At 43.2% G+C, this 26,156-nt stretch overlaps 1 protein-coding gene across 3 annotated transcripts in view; it reads left to right on the forward strand.

Annotated features, from left to right (window-relative positions):
• The window catches only part of RFTN1 (raftlin, lipid raft linker 1), a 152,910-nt gene that overhangs the window by 109,402 nt on the left and 17,352 nt on the right, over window positions 1–26,156 (forward strand). For all 3 annotated transcript variants that reach the window (XM_074984503.1, XM_074984502.1, XM_074984501.1), the window contains exons 6-7: window positions 1,136–1,339; window positions 15,359–15,474. In XM_074984503.1, coding sequence (XP_074840604.1) covers window positions 1,136–1,339; window positions 15,359–15,474 — 320 coding nt within the window. The remainder of the gene's footprint in view (window positions 1–1,135; window positions 1,340–15,358; window positions 15,475–26,156) is intronic.

A 26,156-nucleotide genomic window follows, 5' to 3' on the forward strand; every position in this document is an offset into this window, starting at 1 on the left:
ATATCTTTAGCTTCCACTTAGCCCCAGTACTGCAGATGTCTGTAATGATTTTGTTGCCTAAAGTGACTTATCTAATGATGAGATTATATTCACCGCTCCTCAGGTGGGCTGGAAGCTACATAACATGCATCAGTATGTAGCGAATGCCCTCAACTTCAAGGATCTTCCCAATTGCACTTTTCTCTGTTCATCTGGTCATCTCTTACTGCTTTGCCTCTACTCAGACTCTGAGCGAAACAACTCAAGACGGATTTGTTGGATCCACTGTTCATTTCTGGTTTTGGGTCTCCCTATAACACCAGCACAAGTTATTTATATCTTTAGTTGAAGTTCACATCATTGGAAATGTACCTTGATATAAATTTGCAGTAAGATCTGAGATATGAGCTGTGTCCTTCATATCACAGTTAGTAGTGGAACTTACACAGAGGCAAGCAAGCATATAGTTTGGGTTAATTTGCTAATACACTTGAACCTCCGTACTCCAGGTGTACCTGATCTGGGAACACCCATGGTACAGAGGAAGAAGTGTCTCTGTGCACTGCCACTGCTCTTCCCCTTCACCCCAGCTGAGGAAATGGCGGCATAGTAACACACTTCCCCTGAGGCTTTTCCTGACTTCCGCCATAGTGACAGGGGTGGTGCCTGAGAGCTGCTGGGGGTGCAGAGCCATGTGTACCCTCAAAAGAGGGGCACCAGGTAAGCACCGCATCCCCATCGCCCTCACATGCACACCCTGAAGCACTCTCTCTGGCCCAGAAAATTCTTTAATCTGGCATACCCTGTTTCCCAGAGTAGCCGGATTAAACAGGTTCAAGTGCAATATATTAATTCTACAGTGATAAATTCTAATAGTAAAGCTCATTTGATTCTAAAATGTTACTCATGCCGGAAGACTCCCTCTGAGAGAGAGATCCATATTACAACTAATAAATATTTATATTTGTGATAAGGCCACAGTCAGGATTTGGGTCTTCACTGTGATGGTCATCATATAAACAAGTAAAGGAGATGACCCTGCTATGTAGGATTGTAAAAGACAAGCAGACAAGAGGGGAAGGATGTAGTTATGATAATTGTCAGAGGATATTACAAGATGTGTAATACAGTATTGTTATTTAAAACCCCTTTTTAGCAAAGGAAATTTTTGCTATCTTCAACAAGCCAAAGACCCAGCAAAGATGCAGTCAGTACTACACTGTGATGATTCCTATGAAGATCTCCAGGAACGGGCAGACCGTCAACAGCCTAGAAGCAAATTGGCTGGAGCACATGACAGATCATTTCAGGAAAGGAGGCTTGCTGGTGAACGCCATCTCCAGCCTTGGAATGGTAAATGGTATGGAATTTAATGAAAGCACTACTCTGTGACGCTTTTTTTTCTATTTTTCCTACTAAGGGGCTTACTGTTTTTGAAGAGAAGACATTGGTAAGTGTTTTTAGGATAAGCGAAAGCAGATTTTGTTTTTGATCAGCCTACTTCATTGATGGAAATAGCCAAGTTTGGTGATTGAATGAGGAAACCTGAGATCCTGCATTATATTTTATGTACATTGTAAAGATGCTTCTGCAGTACACAAGTACAGAAATACACAAATACAGATAGCATCAGCTTATTTACACAAGTCAGATTTTGATCTTAAAATAGAGAATTGTCGAGTTTTTTTTAACTGCACTCAGGAATCACATACCATATGTGCAGATTACTTATATATTCCACCCTCACAGCAGCCTGTGAAGTAGTAGTATCTCAACATTTAAAGCATTTCAAATAAACTAAGGGAGGCATTTCCTATAAACTGCCCTACTATTCACTCCTTCTGGGTCTGCAAAGTCACGACTGATTCTGTTTATCCATTATCGAATCAGTCTGTCTAGGATCTTATGGAGCACCTATCACCTGAGTACTTCATAAAATCACAAAATGTACATACAAATCTCTCTTGTACTTTGTCTTTTCCAATCTGGAGTACGTGATGGAGAAGTGACACGGTTAATTTGTTGTGTTGATATTATAATAATAAGAATAGATCAAAGAAATGGGCATTTTTGTTTTGAAGATTAAGTATAGTAGCTAGGACTGGAACCCTTCTATCTTGGTTGCATAACCATTATCTAGAACAAACTTGGCCCCAGTGTTTCACTCAAAATCAATCCCTCAGGCCTGTTACAGAGAAGGACAGTATTGATTTAGGGGTTCCGGACCTAGGATGGATGGGGAGGAGAAAAACACCAAGGGAGGGAAAGCAGTGGGACAAAAAAAAAGTTCAGGTCATAAACAATCAACTAACATCCTTGGAAGAATATGGTAATAGTCCTCTTGCATCTAGAAAAGTAAGGTCCCTCTCATGTGAATGCTTAGTGCCTTCTCATTCTACTGATGTTATTGAGTTTGCTTAATCACTCCTCAGTAGCTACATGGTAACTCACTGGGTAAAGTCTTAATTTGGGGGCACAAGATTTGTGGCAAATTGAGATAAGGACTGCTGCCAGAAGGTTTTCTCCTCTACTGCTGCTGGCAGAAATCCCTTGGTGAATGATAAAATACAAGAAAATTAATTTATCCTGTTAAAATTCACTTGGGAAATTAAGAGTCAGTCCTAATTTTTCATTCTGCAGCAAATAGCAGCAAAGAGGGGTCCAAAGTTCACATGATGGAATGCTTTCTCAGAGCTTCCTGGCAAGTACTCTAATTGCCGGTTAACTTGCTTAGCAACAAATGGTCATTTATTTTGTGTGTATGTATATATATAAATTGCAGTTTATAAATTATGAGTCACTGAGCCTGATAGGCTCAATCATGTCTGCTTTTTAATACAAGTATTTATCCTTGGCCCCTCATCAGTGTACTGTTTAATGCCTTGAATACAGAATATGAAAAGTATTTTTTCTTATGTAAACATCAAAAGTGTTTTGACATAATATTGCTCTGGGGGAGGTTTGTGCACTCTGATACCATACTGAAGAGTGAAGGAGACTGTCTGCACACAGAGATGAAGAGGGGTGGAGGTCTTAAATGTTGCTTATTTTCTGAACAACGAGAATAATACAGTTGGTTCAGAATTGTTTAAAAATGGCCTAATCCAGAGTTAAGATAGATTAAAGATTGTAAATAGAACATGAATTTAAAACATTCTTAGAATTTTGTAAATGTGAAAGCAAAAAGTTGAAAATCAAGTAAAAAGTATGGAAATAATGAACTTAGAACATTGTTGACCCAATCAAAATGTCACAAGCCTTACAAACAGTCTTGTGTCAACGTTGTCTTTAATTCTGCCCTTCTTCCTTGATCATTTTCAATTATGGGCCATAAACTACACTGTGTAATCTGTAGCTAAACCTACTAAGTAGCAGCTAGAGGCCTTCCCCTTCACTGCTTTCATGGTAAAGGTCAAAGACTACAGCATCTAGGCTGCCTGTGCTTCACCATGAGATGGTAGCACTTGACTCTATCCATTTATTCTTCCAGTGTTGGTCAGAAACTTCATATTCCAAACATAGGTCAGAAGTCAACTGTTGCCAACTGTTCATGCAGAACAAATGAGTTATGGGCTTTTCATATTTTAAATCCCCTTCTAAGATCTCCTGTACTCAAGAAAGGTTGGAAGTGTACCTACAGGTTATATAATTGGAGAACAAAAGACTAGTTCATTCTAATGTGGTATATAGGTTGAACCTCTCTAGTCTGGCACACTCTTGTCCAGCAACATCCATAATCTGGCATGATTTTAGTTAGCTGGACAACCACTTATCGTGGGTGTGGCCAAGTTTCCTACAGTCCCATAAAGTTTGTTTACAACCACCCATCCTGACTGTCATTGTTCTGTGCTGTTGTTTATTTGTGATTTACCTGTGAATGTCTTCTCAGAGCTCAGTAAGCAGTGGAAGTGTTGATAGTGCTGCTAGACAATATTGACTTCTCATGGTCCTGCAAATTCTGTTTTGGCACTGGTCATGTGCCAGACTAGAGAAGTTCAACCTGTACCAAGATTTTCATGTGACAGGTAGTGCAATTCTTCCTCCGGTAAGAAGAGACTAGATGAAGACAAGTAGGGTCAGAGTAGTTTAATACTCTAGTTGGATATTTCCAGATTTTAACATTTAGGATTTTCTGTTGATTTTCCGTCCTCCAAATTCTTAATTTTCCTACATTTGCTTGTTACCTGAACTCTGAATTTCTAACTTTTGTATTTTTGAAACTATTTGCAACATTTTAAAACAAATAAAAAAAACAAAATGAAAACAATTGTTTAGAAGAATATTTGGGATATTACTGGTCACACTGGATAAGAGCCATTGCTGGAGTAACTGCATTGACCTCAGTGGAGTTGGTTCAAAGATGCATAGTCTTCCTACATTATCAACTCATGTGGCTGGGATTCTTGTCACTCATGCTGAGTGTGTGTGTATGAGAGAGAGAACGAGAGACAGCAACCAAAGGCTAACAGACCGCTCACATGCTACATAGAGTTTATGCTGCTATCTTTCACTCAGTAACAACATAAAAGTTAGCTTCATAGGTGAGGTGTCTTAATAGTTCAAAGACAGCTGTGGGAAAAGTGTTGCCCAGTAGTGTAGCAGCCATGATAAAATAAGGATTCTTTTTTTCTATCCTCTTCATTTAAACCATAAGTCAGAATATTACCGCAGCATTTTGCCAAGAGAACTGCATCAAATATTTATACCTCCAAGTAAAAATAGCTTTTTATGCACAGTGGGGAGAGAATCTTTACCTTAATAAAAAATGCAGTGATAATGGACCATTTGGTAGTGAAGGAGGGTGATTTAACCTTTGTATTCTGAGCCTTCACACTAAGAAAGAATGAAGTTGTGTGAGCTAGGAAGATGGAACAAAAAAATGACACCTCGAATCAGGCAAAATTGAAACAGGTTGTGTTTTTAATAATATGATCAGCTCTGTAGCCCAAGGAGCTGTTGCTAATGGAAATGGCCCAATGTTTGATGGCAGAACAAGGCATCCTAACTTAGTATTTGAGAACTAACTGATTGAAAGTAAAACGCTGTCTTCCAAGAGATTAATCACATTAATGAAGAGAATGTTGAAAGGTGAGAAAAACACATAGGCATCAGAGGAAGATTTTTTGCATGGCAGATGGTGTAACTACTGCAGATCACAGCAGAAATTGTAAAAGAAAGTCATGTTGCACAGGCTGCAAAGTTTTGCATGGCTGTTTTTCTAGACTTGAGAAATGATAGTTCTTCGAGTGGCCCTGTGGGTGCTCCGTATCAGGTGTTGGGCCAGCCCCAGCGCTGCAGATCAGAAATTTGCAAAGCAGTTGCTGCTAGTATCACGCAGAAACATGTCGGGCCCTTCGTGTGCTCCTAGTCATGTGCACGATCCACTCTGAGCCAGTTCCTCTCAACCGCCCTCGGCTGCAGATGGACTTCTCCTGCTCTCCTCAGCAGCACGTCTGAAAAGTCAGAGGGATGAGACTGAAAATGATTCTCTTTGAAAAAGCTCTCCAGCCTGGTACTGCAGACCAGCCAATACCTGAACGCATGGCAGCGGGTCAAAAATGTTGACTGGCCTCATTGGTCTGCCTGGTAGGCCATAAGAAGAAGAAATTATCTCAGACTTGATCTTTGCTCCTTTCATCTGGTGACGAGTTGTAGTGAGAGTCAAGCTTCCTCACTAAGGAGGACAAGCAGCCTGAGCCGAAGAAACTGGCTCCAACAGTGCAGATGCAGGAATCCCGCCCAGAACTGACAGGTTCATGGAGCTCACCAATGCCAACACTAAAGATTGATCAGCAGCGGAAGTACCAGCCCTGCATACTGTGCCTCTGGCACTGGCAGCACCTGAGCCAGTGGGACTGATGGTCTCGGCAGTGAGTACAGCACCAGAGTTACCCACACCACCTTATCCGGCAGTGCATATGGTGCCAATGGGCACTGACTCCTGGAGGGGACCGAAAAGGCATAGGCCAAGACTTGGCACTCTAGCTTATCACCTTATTCACCGATGGTGACATTCTCTCCTCAGCCTATGTCTCCGTGCTCTCCTATGATACTGTCAATTCAACGTCCAATATCTCCTCCAAAAACAACAGGAAGTCCTCTGGCACCTTGTAGACTAACAGATATTTTGAAGCATAAGCTCTCGTCGGCAAAGCCCCGCTTTGTCAGATGCATGAGTGGGGTTTTTTTTTGGAGGAGGATTTAAAGAGGGAGTCTTAGTCAAGGGGAGGGCCAGAGTTGACAAGCTCTGTTCAGTCAGGGAGGATGTGGCCCATTATCAGCAGTTAATGTGGAGTTGTGAACATCAAGAGAGGAGAAATCAAGTCAGTTCAGTCGGGGGGATGTGGCCCATTATTAGTACCTAATGTGGAGGTGTGAACATCAAGAATGGAGAAATTGCTTTTGTAATGGGCCAACCACTCCCAGCTTCTGTTCAATCCTTGGTTGATGGAGTCAAATTTGCAAATGAATTGCAGCTCTGAAATTTCTCTTTGCAGTTATTTTTGACGTATTTTTGTTGTAAGACTGCTTCTTTTAAGTCTGTTACTGAGTGTCCAGGGAGACTGAAGTGTTCCCCTACAGGTTTTTGTATGTTCCTATTCCTGATGTCTGATTTATGTCCATGTATTCTTTTATGTAGAGACTGTCCAGTTTGGCCAACATAAACTGCAGTGGGGCATTGCTGGCACATGATGGCATATATTATATTAGTAGATGTGCAGGTGAAAGAGCCCCTGATGGTGTGGTTGTGTGGTCTTGTGATTATATTGCTGGTGTAGATGTGTGAGTAGAGCTGGCAGTGAGGTTTGTTGTAGGGATTGGTTTCAAGTTTAGAGTTGCTGTGTTGTGGTCTATAGTTGCTGGGGAGAATTTGTTTAAGGTTGGCGGGCTGTCTGTAGGCGAGGACAGGCCTACCTCCCAAGGTCTGTGAGAGTGAAGGATCTTTGTTCAGGATGGGTTGTAGATCACTGATGATGCACTGGAGAGGCTTTAGCTGGGGGCTGTTATGTGATGGCCAGTGGTGTTCTCTTGTTTTCCTTGTTGGGCCTGTTTTGTAGCAGGTGGCTCCTGGGTACATGTCTGGCTCTGTCAATCTGTTTCTTCCTTCACTGACAAGGATGCCAAAAGGCTGAACTTCTTCGGGAGAAAAGTCTACGCCTCTTCTACCCTCTTATTGTGCATGGCTAACTATGCTGCACATTTGTCTAATCATAACTTCGATAACTATATGAAACTAATGACCCTCATGGATTACTTACCAGTTTCCAAGAGGCCTATTCTTAGGGCAGTCTTCCAAGACGGTTATGCAGCATCTCATTCAGGTGTACAGATAGCCTTAGATGTTGCTGACACTGCTGCACTTTTCACAGCGACAGAGGTGGTTATGAGGTGAGTATCTTGGCACCAGATCTCCAGGGTACCTGAAGAATTACAGACTAAGGTAGAAGACCTGCCTTTTGACAAAAGCAAATTATTTGTGGAAGCTACAGATACTGTATTACACTCCAGTAAAGATTCTCAAACATCACTGAGAACTTCAGAGATGTATACTCTGCCATACAAAAGGAAGAGATATTATCCCTATCAGAGATGATACAATTACCCATACCAGTGGCAGTCCTATCAGCACAGGGTCTATGATCAATAGAGACAACCCAATAGGCCATCTAGAAGGCATAACCAACAATGCAATCCACCTCTGCAAAACTCCAGGCAGCAACTCTGACTTCTCTATTGAGGTCTGTGCTACCATCTCCATGGCCCAATGTGAGCCATTGGCTCAACATCTCTTTCATTACTGGCGACACCCCTTTTATCATCAGTGGTCCAGGATCACTACAGACAAGTGGATGCTGGAAATAGTCTCGGCAGGCTATGTCATCCCGTTCTGCGCAATACCATCCATTACTCTGCCCAACCCATCCCTCTTCAGGGACCCCCTCATGAGACCCTGTTAAAAGAAGAGGTTGACTACTTCCTTATGATAGGAGTGCTGGAGTGAGTGCCTCACAAATTTAGAGGGAAAGGCTTCTACTCCCATTACTTCCTCATGGAAAAGAGACAGGGGAGACCCATCTTGGACCTACGGGTGTTAAACTGCTACCTACACAAACAATGCTTCAAAATGATTCCCGTTGCTTCCCTAAGTGCTGTGCTGGATGTCAGAGATTGGTTTGCAGCCCTCAACTTGCAGGACGCATACTTTCATATAACGATCCACTAGGCTCACAGACAAGTCCTTTGGTTTATAGTGGGAACAGACCACTTTCAGTACAGGGTACTGCCCTTCAGCCTTTTGACAGCACTCAGAGTTTTGTTGAAGCCTCTTGTGGTGGTGTCAGCATACCTATGTCGTCAAGATGTTCTAATATTCCCATACCTGGATGACTGCCTTCTCAAAGGGCACTCTCTGTCGGATGTCCTCCGGATGATATCTGTCACCACGGAGATGTTCCAGTCCCTGGGCCTTGTTGTTGTTTTACAGAAATGAATGATCATGCCTACACAGAACATAGAGTTCATAGGGGCTTATTTCAGCTTGATATCAGCAAGGCTATACTTACCTGTCCAGCGCTTCCAAGTGATCCAATCCTTAATTTAGGTACTCATTTGCAGCCCTATGGTACAATTCATGGGTCACATGGCTGCCACTACATATGTAGTTCAGAATGCCAGGCTGCACTTCCACTAGCTACAACATTGGCTGGCAACCATCTATACATCTGCAAGGCACGCAAGTCACAAACGAGTATCCCCAACCACACAGGTGTTGCAATCCCTGCGGTGGTGGACGAGACCCAGCAATCTGCTATCCAGGGTCCCCTTTCACCAACCCCAACCTGCTGTATGCCATAGCCACCAATGCATCCAGCGGGGGCTGGGGTGCACATATGGGCAACATGTCAGTCTAGGGCTGATGATCTCAACGGGAAACGGCCCTTCCTATAAACCTTCTGGAACTAAGAGCAGTGTTCAATTCTTGCAAGCAGTTTTTGCCTCGCATTCAAGGGGCTAGGTAAGAATATTCACTGACAATGTTACCACAATGTATTATATAAATCGGCAAGGGGGTGTGAGATCCCAGTCTCTTTGTGCGAAGCCCTCTGATTATGGAACTGGTGCATACAGAATGGCATAAGACTGGTGGCCTTATACCTACCTGGGGTGAACTGCGTCATGACCAATTGGCTGAGCAGACAATTTACACCAGACCACAAATGGGAGATGTGGTCCAACGTTCTCCATCTCATTTTTTGGTCTTGGGCCACTCTGTCCATAGACTTGTTTGCAATCTACAGCAACAAGAAATGCCGCCTTTATTGTTCCAGAGCAGGCATAGGGTGGGGGTCTCTCAGTGAAGCTTTTCTTATCCCTTGGAAAGGTGCTCTCTTATATGCATTTCCCCCAATGGTCCTTATCCACGAAGTATTGGAAAAAGCCACATTGGAGGGAGCCGATCTGATGAGCTTCATAGCTCTGGCATGGGCTCAGCAATATTGGTTCCCGATCCTGCAGTGCATGTCAGCATGCCGTCCACGGTCAACCCTGTCATGGCGAACCTGCTAATGCAGAGCCATGGGTTATTGACGCCACACACGCTTCACCTCATGCTTGGCAGATAATTGGTTGGATTCCTCAGAGGCCTCGTGTTCTGAACAGGTCAGACACATTTTGATGCACAGCCAGTGAACTTCCACAAGAAAGACTTATATGTACAAGTGGAAGCACTTTGTGGCATGGTGCTCCACAAGGGGCGCCGGCAAAGAAGTGCCAGAACACCTTTCTGTTGTATGCCGGCAGAGAAAAACCCTGGTCCCAGAACCCTTCTGGGAGCACAAAATGCCGGGCCCCATCCTGGACTAGGCCCAAGCTCTATTCTTGGACCCCTCTGCCAGATGAATGAGGACATACCTAAAATGGCCAAAGGCATACTCGACCTGATTCGGTGTCTGGTTTAGGCAGGCATTAAACAGTTCCTGGGTGGGGTCCAGGTGGCCAGCGTATGGCTTCATGAGCCAGGGCATGAGGGGGTAGGCCGCATCCCCCACAATGCACAGTTGCGAATGTGCCTGCCTCCATCCTCCAGCACAGGCCAGAGTTGCGGAACATGTGGACACCATGTGCCTGGACCAACTACCTGATATAAGTGTTGAAGAACTGTCCCCGGGGTCAACCAGGCCTGCTGCACAATGGCATGATATCACTTGGAGTTGATGAACTGGGCCATGCTGTAGTCCAGGGCATGGACGGGGAAGTGTAGACAAGGCGCTTTCAAAAGAATCCTTTTTCCTATTTTGTTTCAGGAAGAAGAGGTCTTTCGAAGATGGGGCTTATTTTCAAAAGAGCTCTGTCTATATTGTCGAAAGAATCTCTTCTGAAAAGAGATGATGCAATTGAAGCACAAAATATGTAAATCAGTGCCTCATTTGCATTTTCAATTTCCCTCATTTGCACTCCTCTTTTGGAATACAAGCGTAGATATAGCTAGATGTGTAAACACTGGATTTCGAAATAACCAAGTGCAATTTTGAAATGCATTTTTGTGTGTAGCATTTTTATTTTGAAATAAGCTATTTTGGAATAGCTCTTCCAAAATAGCTTATTTTGGAATAAGGCTGCTGTGTAAGGTGTACATACTTGGGCTGGAATTTACAATTCCAGCTCAAAGTGTAGACTTACCTTTAGTAGCTTCAGTCAGTAGCACCTATAGTAGACACCGGGGGTCCTTACATCCCTCCATTTCCCTGCCCACAAGCTCCTTGTGTTTTTCTTTTCCATCCCCCTTTATTTCAGGGACTCCCTTCAACATCCACCAATCCTTCTACATATGCTAGCTGTATTGTGTGTCCTTTGTTCCCATCTTCTCCCATCGCAATCGCTTTCTTTTTCCTTCACACTCCATCCCAGGGTCCCCCATTCTCTACCCAAGCCTACCTCTATTTCGCTTCCCCACCTCCATAATAGGGCACCTCTTCTCCCCCTTGCCAGTGGGTCTGTGTGCACTCCTTTTCCCCTAAAATTCTCTCCCCCCCACACCAGTATTATTTCTCTTCTTTCTGTCAACATGGTAAATTCTACTGAGAGCAGGAAGAGATGATATTGGGATATGGTCTTGTTAGAAGGATTTTATGGTTGCTATTGGTGTTTTGATCCCTACATAATTGCTTAGCATTGTGGCTCTGCTAAACAGATGTCAGAGACACTGTATTCCTCATTTCTTCCCTTCGGGTTTTCTGATTTCCCTTCCCAAATCAATAGGGTTCTGCCCATTGATAGAACTCTACCTGAAATTTTGGAACTGATCAGCAGCAGGGTTCAGAAGTTATTGAATTGTACACAGCCAAGATAATGCCATCAGGCTGAATGCATGGCCTTGCAGGATGGGTCAATGATAAACTAATTTTCAAAGCAGTGCATACTGTTTATCTTCCTCTTAGCATCTGTGCAGCGTGCCATAAGTTTCATGTGACCAGGATTTATCCCCAGATTTGGTCCGCCATCCTAGTATGGGCTGGGTACTGATGGGGAGTGCAACATGGACACTTATCCATGCCCCCTGTATTGTTTATTTGCATATATGAATGCTATGAAATGTGGATGAACAGATGCCTGTGTGGTGGAATGTAGCACCTATGATGATTTAAGAGTAGGCTCAGATGTGTGTGAGCTGGATTGTTTTGAGCCTTCAAATGGGGTGGATGAGCAGGTGGAGGCTATTGTTATGGAGTATATGAAAATGTATTTTATCAGATTTTTATGTAGAGTACACATACATGGCACAAAGCTTCTCCCACATATAACATTTTTCTTGCATCATACAAATCAGTGTATTGTTAGTTCATCTACAACACTTTATTTCTTGTCTGTCTCCACCATTATGATTGCCTGTTGGACTTCTGAACGGGGGGCGAGCAAATCAGTTCCCTTTAACTGAAGAGCTTTATTCTGTCTCTGTGGTTTCACTAAGTTGTATTTTTTCAAAAACTTCAATCAAAAATTAAATCCATTTAAATCTGTTCCACAACTGACTGGGTGACAGATGTGGAAAATCCATTTCCAAGGTTTGAGAAGTGAAATAAATCAGGACTGCAGGATTTTGGAGCTTTATTGGTGCATGTTCCATTTTTGTTTTTTTCCCCACTCCTTTATGTGGTTGTCTTTATCTCTTAGTTTATTTATGTAACCTCGCTTAACCCTCTTCCTCTTTTCTTTTCTGGGGTTTGTTTGCAATGTGGTAATCTGGCTAGGGGCTCTCTTTTGAAGGTGCCTCATTGCTGCTGATATTGTCTTCTGTTGGCACTTTTTTTGAATTCCAATTAGTATAACTATTTATCTGTGATTTCCCATCCAAAAAAAGATGGGATCCAGAGATATTGTGCAGCAGGCCCAGATAGAATAGACAAGCTTCTGTTCCCAATGCCAGGAAGAGGCAATAAAAGTAGGTTTTCCTCATATTTGTTCTGCCAATGCATAGGCTGATCTTTTCCTTATTTATAGTGCTGCTCTTCTGTCTTCCTAAGTAGAATAGTAATAATTATTAAAATCTTATACTTGTAGCTCTCAGAATTTTTGCAATAGCAAGCATTATTATCCCCATTTTGTAGGTGGAGAAAATGGGAAGTTAAGTGACTTGGCTAAACTTACAGGCTATGTCTACACTAGCCAAAAACTTCAAAATGGCCACGCAAATGGCCATTTCGAAGTTTACTAATGAAACGCTGAAATACATATTCAGCGCTTCATTAGCATGCGGGCGGCTGCGGCACTTCAAAAATGACGCAGCTCGCTGCCGCACGGCTCGTCCCAACGGGGCTCCTTTTCGAAAGGTCCCCGCCTACTTTGAAGTCCCCTTATTCCCATCTGCTCATAGGAATACGGGGACTTCGAAGTAGGCGGGGTCCTTTCGAAAAGGAGCCCCGTCTGGACGAGCCATGTCAATTTTGAAGTGCCGCGGCTGCCCGCATGCTAATGAAGCACTGAATATGTACTTCAGCGCTTCATTAGTAAACTTCGAAATGGCCATTTGCATGGCCATTTCAAAGTTTTTGGCTAGTGTAGACATAGCCACAGAGTGAGTTTGAGAGTGGTAATCTAGGTCTTTTATATTTCAGCCTTGAGTTCCTTCCTTGGATTCCTATCATGAAAAATCAAAGTGCTAGCTTAAGCATTGACATTTATTCTGTTGCCTGACATAGATTTGGCATGAGCACTTTCTGTGTAGATTGGGTCATATTCTGCATCTAAATCTAAGTCCTTCAAGTGCCATTTTTGAATATACCGGTTACTGTGTGGCCAGTCATGTGCATATAGCAAAAGTTTGTCTGAGTCTCCACATTTTCTGACCTGGAGCCTAGCTCCTGAGTCAGCCTGCTAGTGATCTATTGATAGAAGTTTCCTGTCTTGATGTTTGAACAGCATGATCCATTTGAGCCCAGGAAACAAGTGCCTCTTGGCCAGAGTCATTGCTTTTCAGTCTGGTTAGTCTACAGCCCCATATTCTAAGGATGGACTTTATGGATCAGACTTATTGGGAGGGTTTTTTGTTTGTTTTTTGTTTTGTTTTGTTTTTTTAAATTCTAAAAGGGATTGTAGGAAGGCCATTGTGGGTCAGCAGCACCAAAAGCTGCTGCAGGTCCCAGGGCAAGGTAGGAGGGGGGCCCAGAAAGGGCAGGGCCAAGAGCAGGAGGGGCGGTGCCAAAAGCAGTCGGCTCTCACTGCTGCCTGGACCTGTGGGAACCCCCACCCTTTCACAGCTGTAAGCAGTCTGAGCAGTGCTGCTTCATCATTGCAAAGGGGCTCAGAGCTCCGACCGCTGCCAAAGTGCCGCAGCTAAAAGCTCCAGGCCCCTTTGAAGTGCTGGGCCTGGTGGCAATGCCTCCTTTGCTGCCCCTTCCCCCCGATCAGTGTGCCTGATGTGGGTGGAAGGGATGGAGATAAGTGAGGAAAATGGTACATTTCCCTAATGCCTTGGGGCTCCCAATAAAATCCTAAAATAAATCACTTACAGGATGTTTACATATTTCTTCTTTAGGCCTAAGCTTACAAAAATAGCCTTCATTATTTTGGGTGTGAATAATTTGCATCTGCAGTTGCTCTCATTTAGAGCCTAATGACTTGATTGAACTTGTAAAGAAAGGAGTAATTCAACATGTCAGTAGGAGCAATAACTGTGCAAATGATTATACCCGCAGTTCTTCACTGTGCAACTATGGACATTGCTTGCAGCATTGGAGGCTGGCTGCAAACCTGGGCTTTACATTTTACAACAATAACCCGAATATGTGAGAAGCATTCCTGATATAATAACCAGATTGTGCCTGCCTTCTGTTTAGATGCACAAAGAGAAGAGAAGGTTCAAGAAGCTCCCCTCTGTCCCGCATGCTGCCGCTGATCACACTGTTGATCTGCATTCTTCTTTGAAGGCAACAGTGTGGACAAGTAGCTGTCTCAGGGATGCAGTAATGGGTGTGCTCCTTGCATATCTGGGAGTTCTGGAGGCACTGAATGATGTGGCTGTGCATCATCTGCTTTGTGAGCCAGTCGCAAAAAGCAGCAGTTGAGCCCCTGGTTTTATTATACAAGAATGTTTTATGAGACATTTCCCCACCGCCTTGGCTCAGTTGGGTTGTCAGTTCTGCTCTCATGTTAGTGTAATTGTCAAAGAATTGCTGTGTGGGTAGCTTCTGTTCCCTCTGGGTAAATGGAAATGAATAAAGACCCCATCTAAAGGAAATGATAGAAGCTGTGACAAGGCACTAGACATTAAATATAGGCATTGCCTCAGCCTGAAAAAGTCTTTTTCAGTTCTAATTTGTATGGGTTACCAGGAATATTTCCAATAGCAAAAATGACATAAACTAAAACGGTTTAATAACAGGTTTATTGAACAAAATGTGTCCTTAGAGTCATTCTTCTATGGAGAACTCATCACTAGGTTTGCTTTTTCTTGAATGTGTGTGATTTTCATTAGCTGTCATATCAGGTTTGTGTGATCTTTTGGTTGGGCATGTCTGATTGCAATGCAAAATGACAAATCATGGCCATGTGCCGCAAATAATTTTATAAAAATAAAAAGAAACCATGCTATAAAATGTCATGCTTTTTGGGAGTGGAGAACATGAGCAAGGTCCTTATAATCAGTCATCCAAAAGAAATGTGTTTTTTAGGAACTATTTTAAGACAAGCTGAAAGAACACTTGTTTTATTAAGCATTGTAAAAAATAATTCAGAGTACATTATGTCATACGTAGTCTCTGTCTGGGTCCTTTTTTATTAACATGCTGGGGGAAAGATCAGATTTTTATCATTAACAACGTAAAATGTCTTGCTGTGTATAAGGTGTCTATTATTAGCTTACAAAACCCCCTTGTTTTAACAGATTCCATGCAGAGCTTGACAGATGGAGTGTTTGTCTTTGAAGATTTTTCTGTGGAAGACAGTAAAACTGTTCAGGGCTACGATGCTATTGTGGTGGAACAATGGACTGTTCTGGAAGTAAGTATATCATGAACTATAATGTTTTCCACCCTTACCATATTGTAATATTTTGCTAAATCAAAAACCGGTGAGATGGTGCAACAGACTTTCACATACTTCAGAAATACCACATGGTTTACTGAGGCAAAGGAAAGAGGGCATGAAAATACAATGATGTGGTAAGTTAACCAGTAAGTAGGGTGCACACATAGCTTGATACGTTTCCTGTGTAGCACATAACAGTTGTCAGCTAAAGTGTTTTGAGGGCCACGGGTGGTGGTGGTGACAGATAGAACTCAAGACCCTTCTGTTCCAAAAACATATGCCTTTGCTACATGAGCTGTAGAGTCTCCCTCAGTTGCCATGGCAACATAATCACAAAGGCTCGCTCATGTTTTAACATTGCATTCATTGCAGGGGGAGTGGTACTAAAAAGATAGCTACCTCAGATAGACATAGGTGTCATGAGTCACATAATAACTAGGAATTTGCTTTGTAATAGCCAACACAAAAAGAACTGACAAGGTGTGAGTAGAAATGCATCTTTGGCCAGAATAATCATCAGCACTACTCAGAGTTGAGTTTTCACACGTGAAAGGAGAATAGTGGAAATAAGAGTGCAGCAGATCACCTTTTTGCTATGAAGTTAATAGAAAGACTCTTCACATCAGGCCAATAGTTGTACATCTCCAGTTGCAAGCAAAACTTTACATACAGGTATGCTACTCAATTAACCTGAGCCTCAGAATTCTTTGCATCTAAAATGGATTGAATGGAACAGTGCATTTGTATTATTATCATTTTTACTTTAATTTGCCTTTTTGTAGGTCTATTTCAGAGGTGTCAGAAAAAATATTATGTTTTTACAAGAATAATAACTAAGCTTCTAGTTTGATATGTGGAATAATAAAGTATAAAATCCTGAGAGCAGCTTAAACAGAACACAGTTGCACAAAAAGTATGCTGTAACAAAAATGGTTGCTGGGCAACCACCAGTTTCAATGTGTAAAATTCTAACTGACTAAAAGTGAAGTACCACTGATTGTAGTGGTTATCAGGAGATGACTTGTGACTTAGTGAAATAAAATGGCTATGCAGCAGTGTTCAGAAATCATGTCAGAGAACAATGTGGGCAATTTATTGACCATCTAGTGATTGGTCCTCTTTTGGCTAAATAATTTGAGTCATATGTTCACAAATAATACTGAGAGTTATAATCTTGCAAGTAAGTTGGAACAAACTCTGTTTCAGGCTAAATTGTGGGATTAAGTCAGAACCCTGCAAAAAGTGGCTGTGAACCATTGCATCTCACAAAGGCATTGTATCCCAGTTGTGCATAACACCATATGCATTATTAGGGGTTGACATTGCAGAAATTCTTACAGAAGCCACAGCATATGCTTCTTTCCAGGGTAAGCACTACGTCTTGCCAGTCTTGGAGTGACTGCTGCTTGTAACAGTACTACAAAGAAGCAGCTCTTATGTAATCACCCACAGGCAGACTTGAACTTGGGGCCTCTGGAGCTTACTGCAGAAGCTTCTACGAGAGCAATGCATATCCATATCCAGGGCATGCTGTTGTTTCACCCATCACATCCTGCCTTTGTAATTTTGTCTGTTGGCCATAGTGGTTTTTCATAGATCAGCTTTGGGGTGGACTTTGGAGCCAGTGTTAATTGGACAATTTCTCCAAGCCTCTTGAGCACAAAAAAGTTTTCAGGTAATTTATTTCTTGTTTTGGCCTTTTTATAGCTAACTAATCGTCTTGAGCAAGTGCTTCATCAAAATGCAGAACAAGATAGGCTCTTTGCATGCAACATTGTTCTGGTTATAGAAGGATATTTAGGCATAACTGTAGAACACTAAGTATTAAACTCATCAGTACTCATACAGCAGGTAACATGCACATTAGACAGGGTAAACCTGTTGGGCCAAATTAATTCCTGCTCCAATTCCATTGACTTGGTTGCAAGATGGGTCATTAATGGGGTAGGATATGGATTTAATTTGAGAGGCTCTAGGTATGCTAATTGAGGGGCCCTGGATAGCTCATCACCTGATGTAAGCTGAGATCAGGATGGCCTGGAATCTACCAGGTTATCTTAGTCTTCATATTTGTGTTGATCCTGAGTAGCTCTTGCATCCAAAGCAATTCAAAAAGCTTGAGAATGTGTCAAATACCAGAGGTTTGCTGGGAAGCGATGCTATGTAGAGTGGTTATCTTTGACATCCTTTCCCTCAAGAGACTTAGCCCAGCATTAGTGTTCCAATACGTCTTACTCTTTTGCCTAGAATCCACAACTGAGATAACAATGAGAATTCCTGCGGCACCTTATAGGCTAACACATTTATTGGAGCATAAGTTTTGTGGGCGAAGACCCACTTCATCAGATGCAAGTGGGTCTTTGCCCGTGGAAGCTTATGCTCTGATAAATCGGTTAGTCTGCAAGGTGCCACAGGACTTCTCATTGTTTTTGCAGATACAGACTAACATGGCTAACCCTCTGATACTTGATAACTAAGATGGGGCTGTACTATGCTAGGCTCAACTATATTAAGAGACAGTCCCTCCTCAGAAGAGTTTATAATTTAAATAGACAAGTTAGATCAGGGATCAGCAAGAATGGCACGGAAGCTGATTTTCTTTGGCACGTGAGGTGGGAACTCAGCCCTGCCCCTCCTCCCCATGCAGACGGAAGCTTGCTCAAAGCCGTGACACTTGTGGATTAACAAAAGACCAGACATGCTACCAACCACTACCTAAACCGTAAAGTGTTGCATCTTAATTTATCTATTAATGAAGCTGTTGTAAGTAGGACTACTAGTGACTTTGAAAAGTATAACCAGCACTCAGACGATACATAGAGGTCAAAAGGTCAAATTTTGGCACTCTACCTCAGAAAAGTTGCTGACCTCTGAGATAGACAGTGGAAGCTGGAGCAAAAACAGAAGGAGAGAAAGTGAACAAGTCAGTGGAAGAGATGGTATCGGGCCTGGAAATTCAGTTTTGGAGAAATTTTGAGGCTTTGACCTTTTGGTTACTTCCTACATTAGAAGAAACTTTTATGAGAATGAGAGCTGCATCTGCACCTACTGGTGATTATGGCACTCACCCAGGACATAGGGTATTCATGTTCAAGTCCCTGTGTTAGGGCCTTCCCCTGACATATGGAAGGATCCCGTTTCAAATCTGCTAAAATACAAAGCATGGAGTTGTACCTGCCTCTCCACCTTAGATGAGTGCCTTGACTACCAGGTTATTAATTATTCTAGAATGGGTCTTTATTTGTGATTTTGGCCAGAAAATCCATCCTGCCCTGAGAAAGCTTTATCATGTTTCAATGAATGGGCATTTTCTGACCAAAAAAATTGAAGAAAATTTCCTGTCTGTACTTGGAATATTGGCTGCCTGACTTCTAGGCCAGCATTCTGTCCAGTAGACCAGACTGCTTCCCAGCCAGACGTTCTTAGAATTCACCTTTGTTCACAGACAAATGCAGGGAAATCAAGTGGCAGAGACGGTGATTAGACCACAGCTCAAGAGAGAGGGACTTAGGTTCAAGGATGACAGAACTCACTGAGAAGCAATGGAATTATCTGGAACCCTACCAAGTGCTCTGCATCTCCTACAAATATGCCAAAAGATCATCAGCAGAGTTTTCCAGTGGGGAAAAGTGCCTGGTTAATCCACATTTTCTCACCCCGCAGCGAAGTTGTGATTGAAACATTATATGCTATGCTGATCTTTTATTTAAAAAAAAAATCATCCTGTTAGAACATGTCTGTCTTGCCATCACAGACAGCCAGAAATTCATGGGCAAACCGACTCCCATTTTGGGTTTATATCAGACTGACATATCCTGAAGACTCAGAACTTTGGGATGGAATCAGAATTAAATGTAAATTTCAGAGTAGTTTCTGGAGAGCTTACCCAACTTTTCTCCCTTGTTTGTGTTCCTTCTGTGGATAAGAACTGGTTTCTCAAATATGTTGGAGATTTTTTTTAAACTGTGCTCCAATTTAAAAAAATCCAGCCACAACTATGGAACATAAGATGCCATATATCTTTCAGTGCAATCAATAGTAAAGTCATAAATAAATTAAAGAAAATGATATCCTACTTTTATACACTGCTTTGGGTCAGCAGATCTCAAAGCACTTTACAAAGACAAGTCAATCTATTGAGACTAAATAAAAGGTAAACTTTTCTAATAATCATAAAGGCAAATTGAGAGGGAATTGGCATGCCTCTTAACAGAGAAAATGTTGCCTGTTTAATTGCTGTTAAACAATAGTAATGCTTCCAAGTCTAATAGCAAGAACAAGCAGAACACTCTGATGCACTTGGTATGTGTGTAAAATGTCAGTTTGCAAGAGGATGTAAAGTTGCAGCTGTCACAGTATGCGGTCCGCCAAGCAACTGACAGGATGTAGTAGTTCTGAGTTACTTAACTGTTTCCACTCAGACAGAAGGGAGCTGTGGTATCTTTGCAAATGACCAAAGTATTCTTAATGACTACATGCTTACCTGCAACCATGTTACTTTAACCCTAAAAATGTCAGGTGACATTTCCACTACAGTCTGTGAGCTCTAGCATTAAAACTTCTTTGATGGTTTTAATTCTGCTTGTGCAGGCAAATGTGGGTAGGCAGCTTTGATAAATCTGTCACCTTTTCTTTCCTGTACCCAAGAAACAGAAATTAACAAATTGACCAGCACTTAAATGAAGTGTTATAAACAAATATTTCAAATATTTGCATTGTTTCCCACTGGTGGGTAACATTCTGAAAATATTTTTCTTGACTAGCTGTGCATCTTCAACTCTCGCTTCAATATTTTTTCTTCTATATGTGTAGCATATTGACTCAGATTATAAAACTATGAGCTCCCTGACATATTATGATGTTGCAGTGCCTGGTAGAATGGAAGTAACGTGATACAGTATCCGTGGTAAGTGTGGTAAATGTTCATAATGTTGTATCTACTGCAGTAGACTAAACAGAGTTATTTCTTGCAGCTAAGCCGAGCTGACAAGTTTCCTTAATCGAGTGCTGTTTCTGGAAATTTTCTGGACATGTGGACTTAATTTGGCTTTAAATCTGATATATGTCAGATTCCAGTGAGTTTGGTGGGCTTGGTCTCCTCATGTTGCTAAATTTGTCAATCTATGGTCACAAGAGAGACCCAGCACTAGAATAGCAGGAGTGCTGAAGGTGATGAGTATTAAACTCAGTCCTGTGAGAGGGCTGAGTGGGAAAAATATTGTCCATTTATCCTTTTTTTGTGCCTTTGTTATGTATGTACAGTTAAAAGACTCAGGAAAGAGGGGTTGTTTTCAACGATTTTTTGGTAATGTTTGTTTATTATCTTAAAATATATAACAGAAATGTCAAGTCTGACCTTCCCTTGCTTTGGCTAGGTTTTAGTTAGAAAACCTAGAAATGTAGATTCAGCCCTTTTTTAGCCCTTGACTTAAGGGACAGAAATATTAAATATTAAAGAACTCAGTCTTCACGGACAAAGTCAACTTCCCCATGATGGTCCGAGATGATGCAGTATGGGAAGGTGGAGGGCAGCCATCTGTGGGGAAGGAAAAAGGTCTGAGCTATCTAGAAAAACTAGATGCGCACAAGTCCATGGGTCTGGATTTAATGCACCCCAGGGTACTGAGGGAATTGGCAGAGGTCATTGCCGAGCCTTTGGCTATTATCCTTGAAGACTCTTGGAGATCGGGGAGATATCACATGACTAGAAGAAGGCAAATGTAGTGCCCATCTTTAAAAAAGGAAAGAAGGACAATCCAGAACCAGTCAGCCTTACCTCAATCCCTGGGAAAATAATGGAGGGAATCCTCAAGGAATCCATTTTGGAGCACTTGGAAGAGGGGAAAGTGATCAAAAGTAGCCAACATGGATTCACCAGGGGCAAGTCCTGCCTCACCAATCTGATCAGCTGCTATGACAAGGTAACAAGCTCTGTGGACATGAGGAAGTCAGTGGATGTGATATACCTTGACTTCAGCAAGGCTTTTGATACAGTCTCCCACAACATTCTTGTCCATAAGTTAAGGAAATATGGATTAGATCCTTGGACTATAAGATGGATAGAAAGCTGGCTTGATGGTCGGGCCCAACGGGTAGTGGTCAGTGGCTCAATATCTGGATGGAGGTCTGTTTCAAGCGGAGTGCCACAAGACTCGGTTCTGAGGCTGGTGTTATTCAACATCTTTATTAATGACCTGGATGAGGGACTGGATGACACCCTCAGCAAGTTTGCGGATGACACAAAACTAGGGGGAGAGGTAGATTCACTGGAGGGTAGAGAGAGAATCCAGGGGGACCTGGATAAATTGGACGACTGGGCCAAAAGAAATCTGATGCGGTTCAACAAGGAGAAGTGTAGAGTCCTGCACCTGGGGTGGAAGAATCCCTAACATTGTTATAGGCTGGGGACCGACTGGCTCAGCAGCAGTACGATGGAAAGGGACCTCGGGTTTATGGTGGATGAAAGGCTGGACATGAGTAAATAGTGTGCCCTTGTAGCCAAGAAGGCTGGTGGCATACTAGGGTGTATTAGGAGGAGCATTTCGAGCAGATCTAGAGAAGTAGTTATTTCTCTTTATTTGGCACTGGTGAGGCCACATGTGGAATATTGTGTCCAGTTTTGGGCCCCCCCCCCAGCATAAAAAGATGTGGATTTGCTGGAGCAGGTTCAGCGACGGGCAACAAAAATAATTAAGGGTCTGGAGCACAAGACCTATGAGGATAGGCTGAGGGATTTGGGCTTGTTTAGTTTACAGAAGAGAAGACTTAGAGGTGATTTAATAGCAGCCTTCAACTTCCTGAAGGGGAGCTCTAAAAAGGAGGGTGAGAAACTGTTCTCAGTGGTGTCAGATGGCAGAACAAGGAGTAATGGTCTGAAGTTGAACACGAAGAGGTGTAGGTTAGATATTAGGAAAAACTACTTCACCAGGAGGGTGGTGAAGCATTGGAATGCGTTGCCTAGAGAGATGGTGGATTCTCCATCCCTTGAGGTTTTTAAGTCCTGGATGGACAAGGTCCTGGCTGGGATGACTTAGTGGGGGTTGATCCTGCTTGAAGCAGGGGGCTGGACTAGATGACCTCCTGAGGTCCCTTCCAGCCCTGTGATTCTGTGAAAAAGACAGCATTTCTTTTATTTATAGGGGGTTTGAGTTAGATAGGTGTTGCTAAGAGCAAACAAAATGCAGCATCTTAATAATGATAACTTTCTCTCTCGCTTATGTTTTGCTTTGGTGTCTGTGATCTTGTCTTAAACCTAGAGGGAGCCATGCTAGTCCATATACTATCAAAACAAAAAGCAGTCAAGTAGCACTTTAAAGACTAGCAAAATAATTTATTAGGTGAGCTTTCGTGGGACAGGGTCTGTCCCACGAAAGCTCACCTAATAAATTATTTTGCTAGTCTTTAAAGTGCTACTTGACTGCTTTTTGTCTTAAACCTGTTAGTTGTCCACTCTTCCAAAGAGTCTTCAAGGTAAAACAGGGAAGGGCAGATACAGACCTGAATTTCCAGTCTGGAAATGACCAGGCAAAAAGCTCTTTTAGCGCTTCCTTATATTTTGTACAGAACCAAAAAGGACTAAATTCATTTCCATGCACCTGTAAGCCGTGCAGGGGAAATGTGGGTGAAGTAGCTGCATGGGTCCATTCGATGCTGTGTACACCCCATCTTCTCCAGACTAACTCTGAATAGGCTGGTATGTTAGAGGGATCTTTGGAGGCAAGCCAGAGAGTCCATGACTGAACATAACCAGTGGCCCAAACCCTGTGTCGAGCAGGGCAACAGCAGCTCTTCTATTGATTGAAATTGAGGTAGTGCAGTGAAGGTCTACTCGTTAGCTCTGTGAAATGCCTAAATACAGCGGGGGGCTACGGGGCGGTAAATTTCATACTCATGAAGTTGGCATCACAAAAGCTGATTACTTGGGCTTTGTCCAGGCAGGGGGATGAATTTCACCCTGTGTGGCTTTCAGTGGGAAGCTAAGCGGACAACACTGAAAAGGATGTACTATGAAGCGTGCCTGGCTATTGGCAGTGATACCAGGTCTCAAACAATAAGTGAGCTTTTTTTTTTCCCCAAAAATTGTAGGTAGACAGATAGTAGAACCTGTGTGAAAGTGACGTTGTGTATGTCTTGTAGAGCTCAGTTAAACGGGTGTTACAAGAATGTCGCTCCTGAAATATGCCAGATGCATTCTGTAATCTAAACAAATTGGTTTTTTTTAATATGCTGATAGAAAATTGTTTGATAACAATTCTCATGTCCTATGGCCACAAATGTGAAAGTTTCCCCCAGTCCTGGCTTTGAAAATTGCCACTGAATTATTAATTTAAAATACTTACTAAGCCAAGTGAACTGTAGTGGTGTCACATGGAGCCATATTTATAGCTCTGTGCGTTCTCCTCTGTGCAAATTGTATCCCTGCATAAACATGCCTCCTCTTTGCAGAGGCAAACACCAAACATGAGCACTTGAACAATCCTAATATGTGTACTTGTATCAGGGTTAAAATCTGCATCTACAAAACCCACTAGGAGTGTGGATTTACCCTTGACATGCAGATAGGTGCTCGGATGGTTCAGCAGTGCAGTTTTGGACCTGTGACGTTTGGGTGCATTTAGGAGTGTGCAATCTCGCCCATACACAGTGGAGCTGAGGGATAAAGATGTACCTAAGACGGAAGAAATTTTCTTATCTTCAGTTACCTAATCTGCAAATCCAGTCATTTTTACAAAACAGCTGGTAATCTCACCCCACTCTCAGTGAAATTGTCCTAGCAATGTATTGTGGTGATTATACTAAGGCTTTGTTATTTTCTCAAAATATACACAGTTCATTTATTTTTGTTCCATGAACTCTCATGTAAAACTGGACTGCACCTGTCCAGAATAACGTGCAACGGCCTCCCGGTGCTTCTGTTGAATTTACTCACTGATGTCTGAATCCTGCAAATTCAGCTGTGTGGATAGATGTCACTCACACCAGTTGGAGGTTACTCCGTTCCTTAGAGTTCCAGAGGGGTGCCCAAGCTGATGAGTTTGCAGCATCTCTGTCTGATTTACAAAGTTGGCAAGACACAGTGGACTTCTCAGTCAGTGCACACTGGCAACATTCTGTTGTGCTGTGTATTGAGATGTAGGAAGATCCCAAGAGGAGTGAAGGATAGCTCGGCTTTTAGTGCTGTACCATACGCAAACACCCAACTTTTGCTCAGAGTGACCAGAGCTCCAGTTTTTAAGAGGATAGTCCCATATTTAAGCCCTCCTGCAGGTGCTTTGATTTTTTTCTTTAAAAAGTGCAAATTGTCCCATATTTTCTATCTCTCTTCCCCCCCATCAGTACTTCCCCCATCCTGCTGCTGGCTGCGTACCTGTTCACTGGCCACCTGCCTACTAGTGGTAAGTTGAGGGGTCCAGTGGCTGATGATGGGGACAGGTGTGTTAGGCTAGTGGTGTGGCAAGATGCAGTGCAGGGAGGGGGGCTGGCCAGTCCTGCTGCTGGCCCATTGGTGTAACCCTGCTGTGTGCCAGCTCTTGGCCACCAGCCCCCATCCCATGTCCTGTTTCTGGCTGGTACTGAGCTGCAGTGGCTGGTGAGCATGGGCAGGCGCCAGCCATTTCTGCCTCCCCTCTGCTGTCCACACACTTGTCTTTCATGTTCTCCCCCATTTGCTGTCCTCTTCCTGCTTTGCCCATCTGTGCTGCTCCTCCAGATCTCTGGGCAGGCATTCAGCTCCCAGTGCTGTGCGGGGAACTAGCCGCTGGTTGGAGCACTCAGCTCACCAACAGCCTGGCTGGCAGACTACTTCTTTCCCTGCACTGCCTCTGGCTTGGCCTGCACTCTTGGAAAGCCCAAGGCCCTCTGACCTGCAGTGCTGCCAGGAGGGGCCAAGCCCTGCATATGCCAAAGCCCCACAAAGCGCTGGCATGGGGAAGCCTCACTGCCCCGCAGCAAAGCTCTGGAAATGGAGTGGGTGGGTGGGGGGAGTGATTTCCAGCCTGTTCATGTCCCAAACCTGCAGGCTCTAGAGCATCCCCTCAGGGCAGGAGCTTAGCACCCTCTTTACACATGCTTTTCCCCTACCCTCGGTCCTGCCCTCCGGGAGCACGGGGCTGCTCCATTGCCTAGGCACCCTCCTCTACTACCCCACCTCTCTGGCTGTGTTTGCTGAGGGCTTTGCAGTCAGTTCCCTGGGCCCAGATGTGCAGTTTATTCTGAGAGCTAACCTTTTGCCTGCCTGCACTGTAGCCAGAGGCGGCTGGGTTATGCTCTGTGCTTAATATGTAGCAGTTCCTCTTTGATAAGGCAGGCCCTGGGGAGGGGAGGAGGCAGGTAGTTCCTGGCCAATGGGATTCCTGGCCAATGGGAACTGCAGAGGTGGAGCCTGCAGGCAATGGATGCAAACAGATATTGCTCCCAGCAGTCGCAGCTGCAGCCGAGCTGTGTGTGATGGTGGGTAGGTGACAGCAGAGCATTTATCCTCTCTCTAAGCACATGTTGGGAGGACAGCTGAAGGGGGAGTACATAAAGGGCACGCAGCAGGCTCTTTTCCCAGGCAGGGCCGGAACATAGGGTCTTTTGTAACTGCAGCCCCAGGCTAAATGTGCCCTACAAAAAGATCTGCACTTTTTGTGGCCTGGTGATTTTTTTGTGCCTCC

The sequence above is a fragment of the Carettochelys insculpta genome, chromosome 2 (assembly GCF_033958435.1).
Source record: "Carettochelys insculpta isolate YL-2023 chromosome 2, ASM3395843v1, whole genome shotgun sequence".
Classification (NCBI taxonomy): Eukaryota; Metazoa; Chordata; order Testudines; family Carettochelyidae; genus Carettochelys; species Carettochelys insculpta.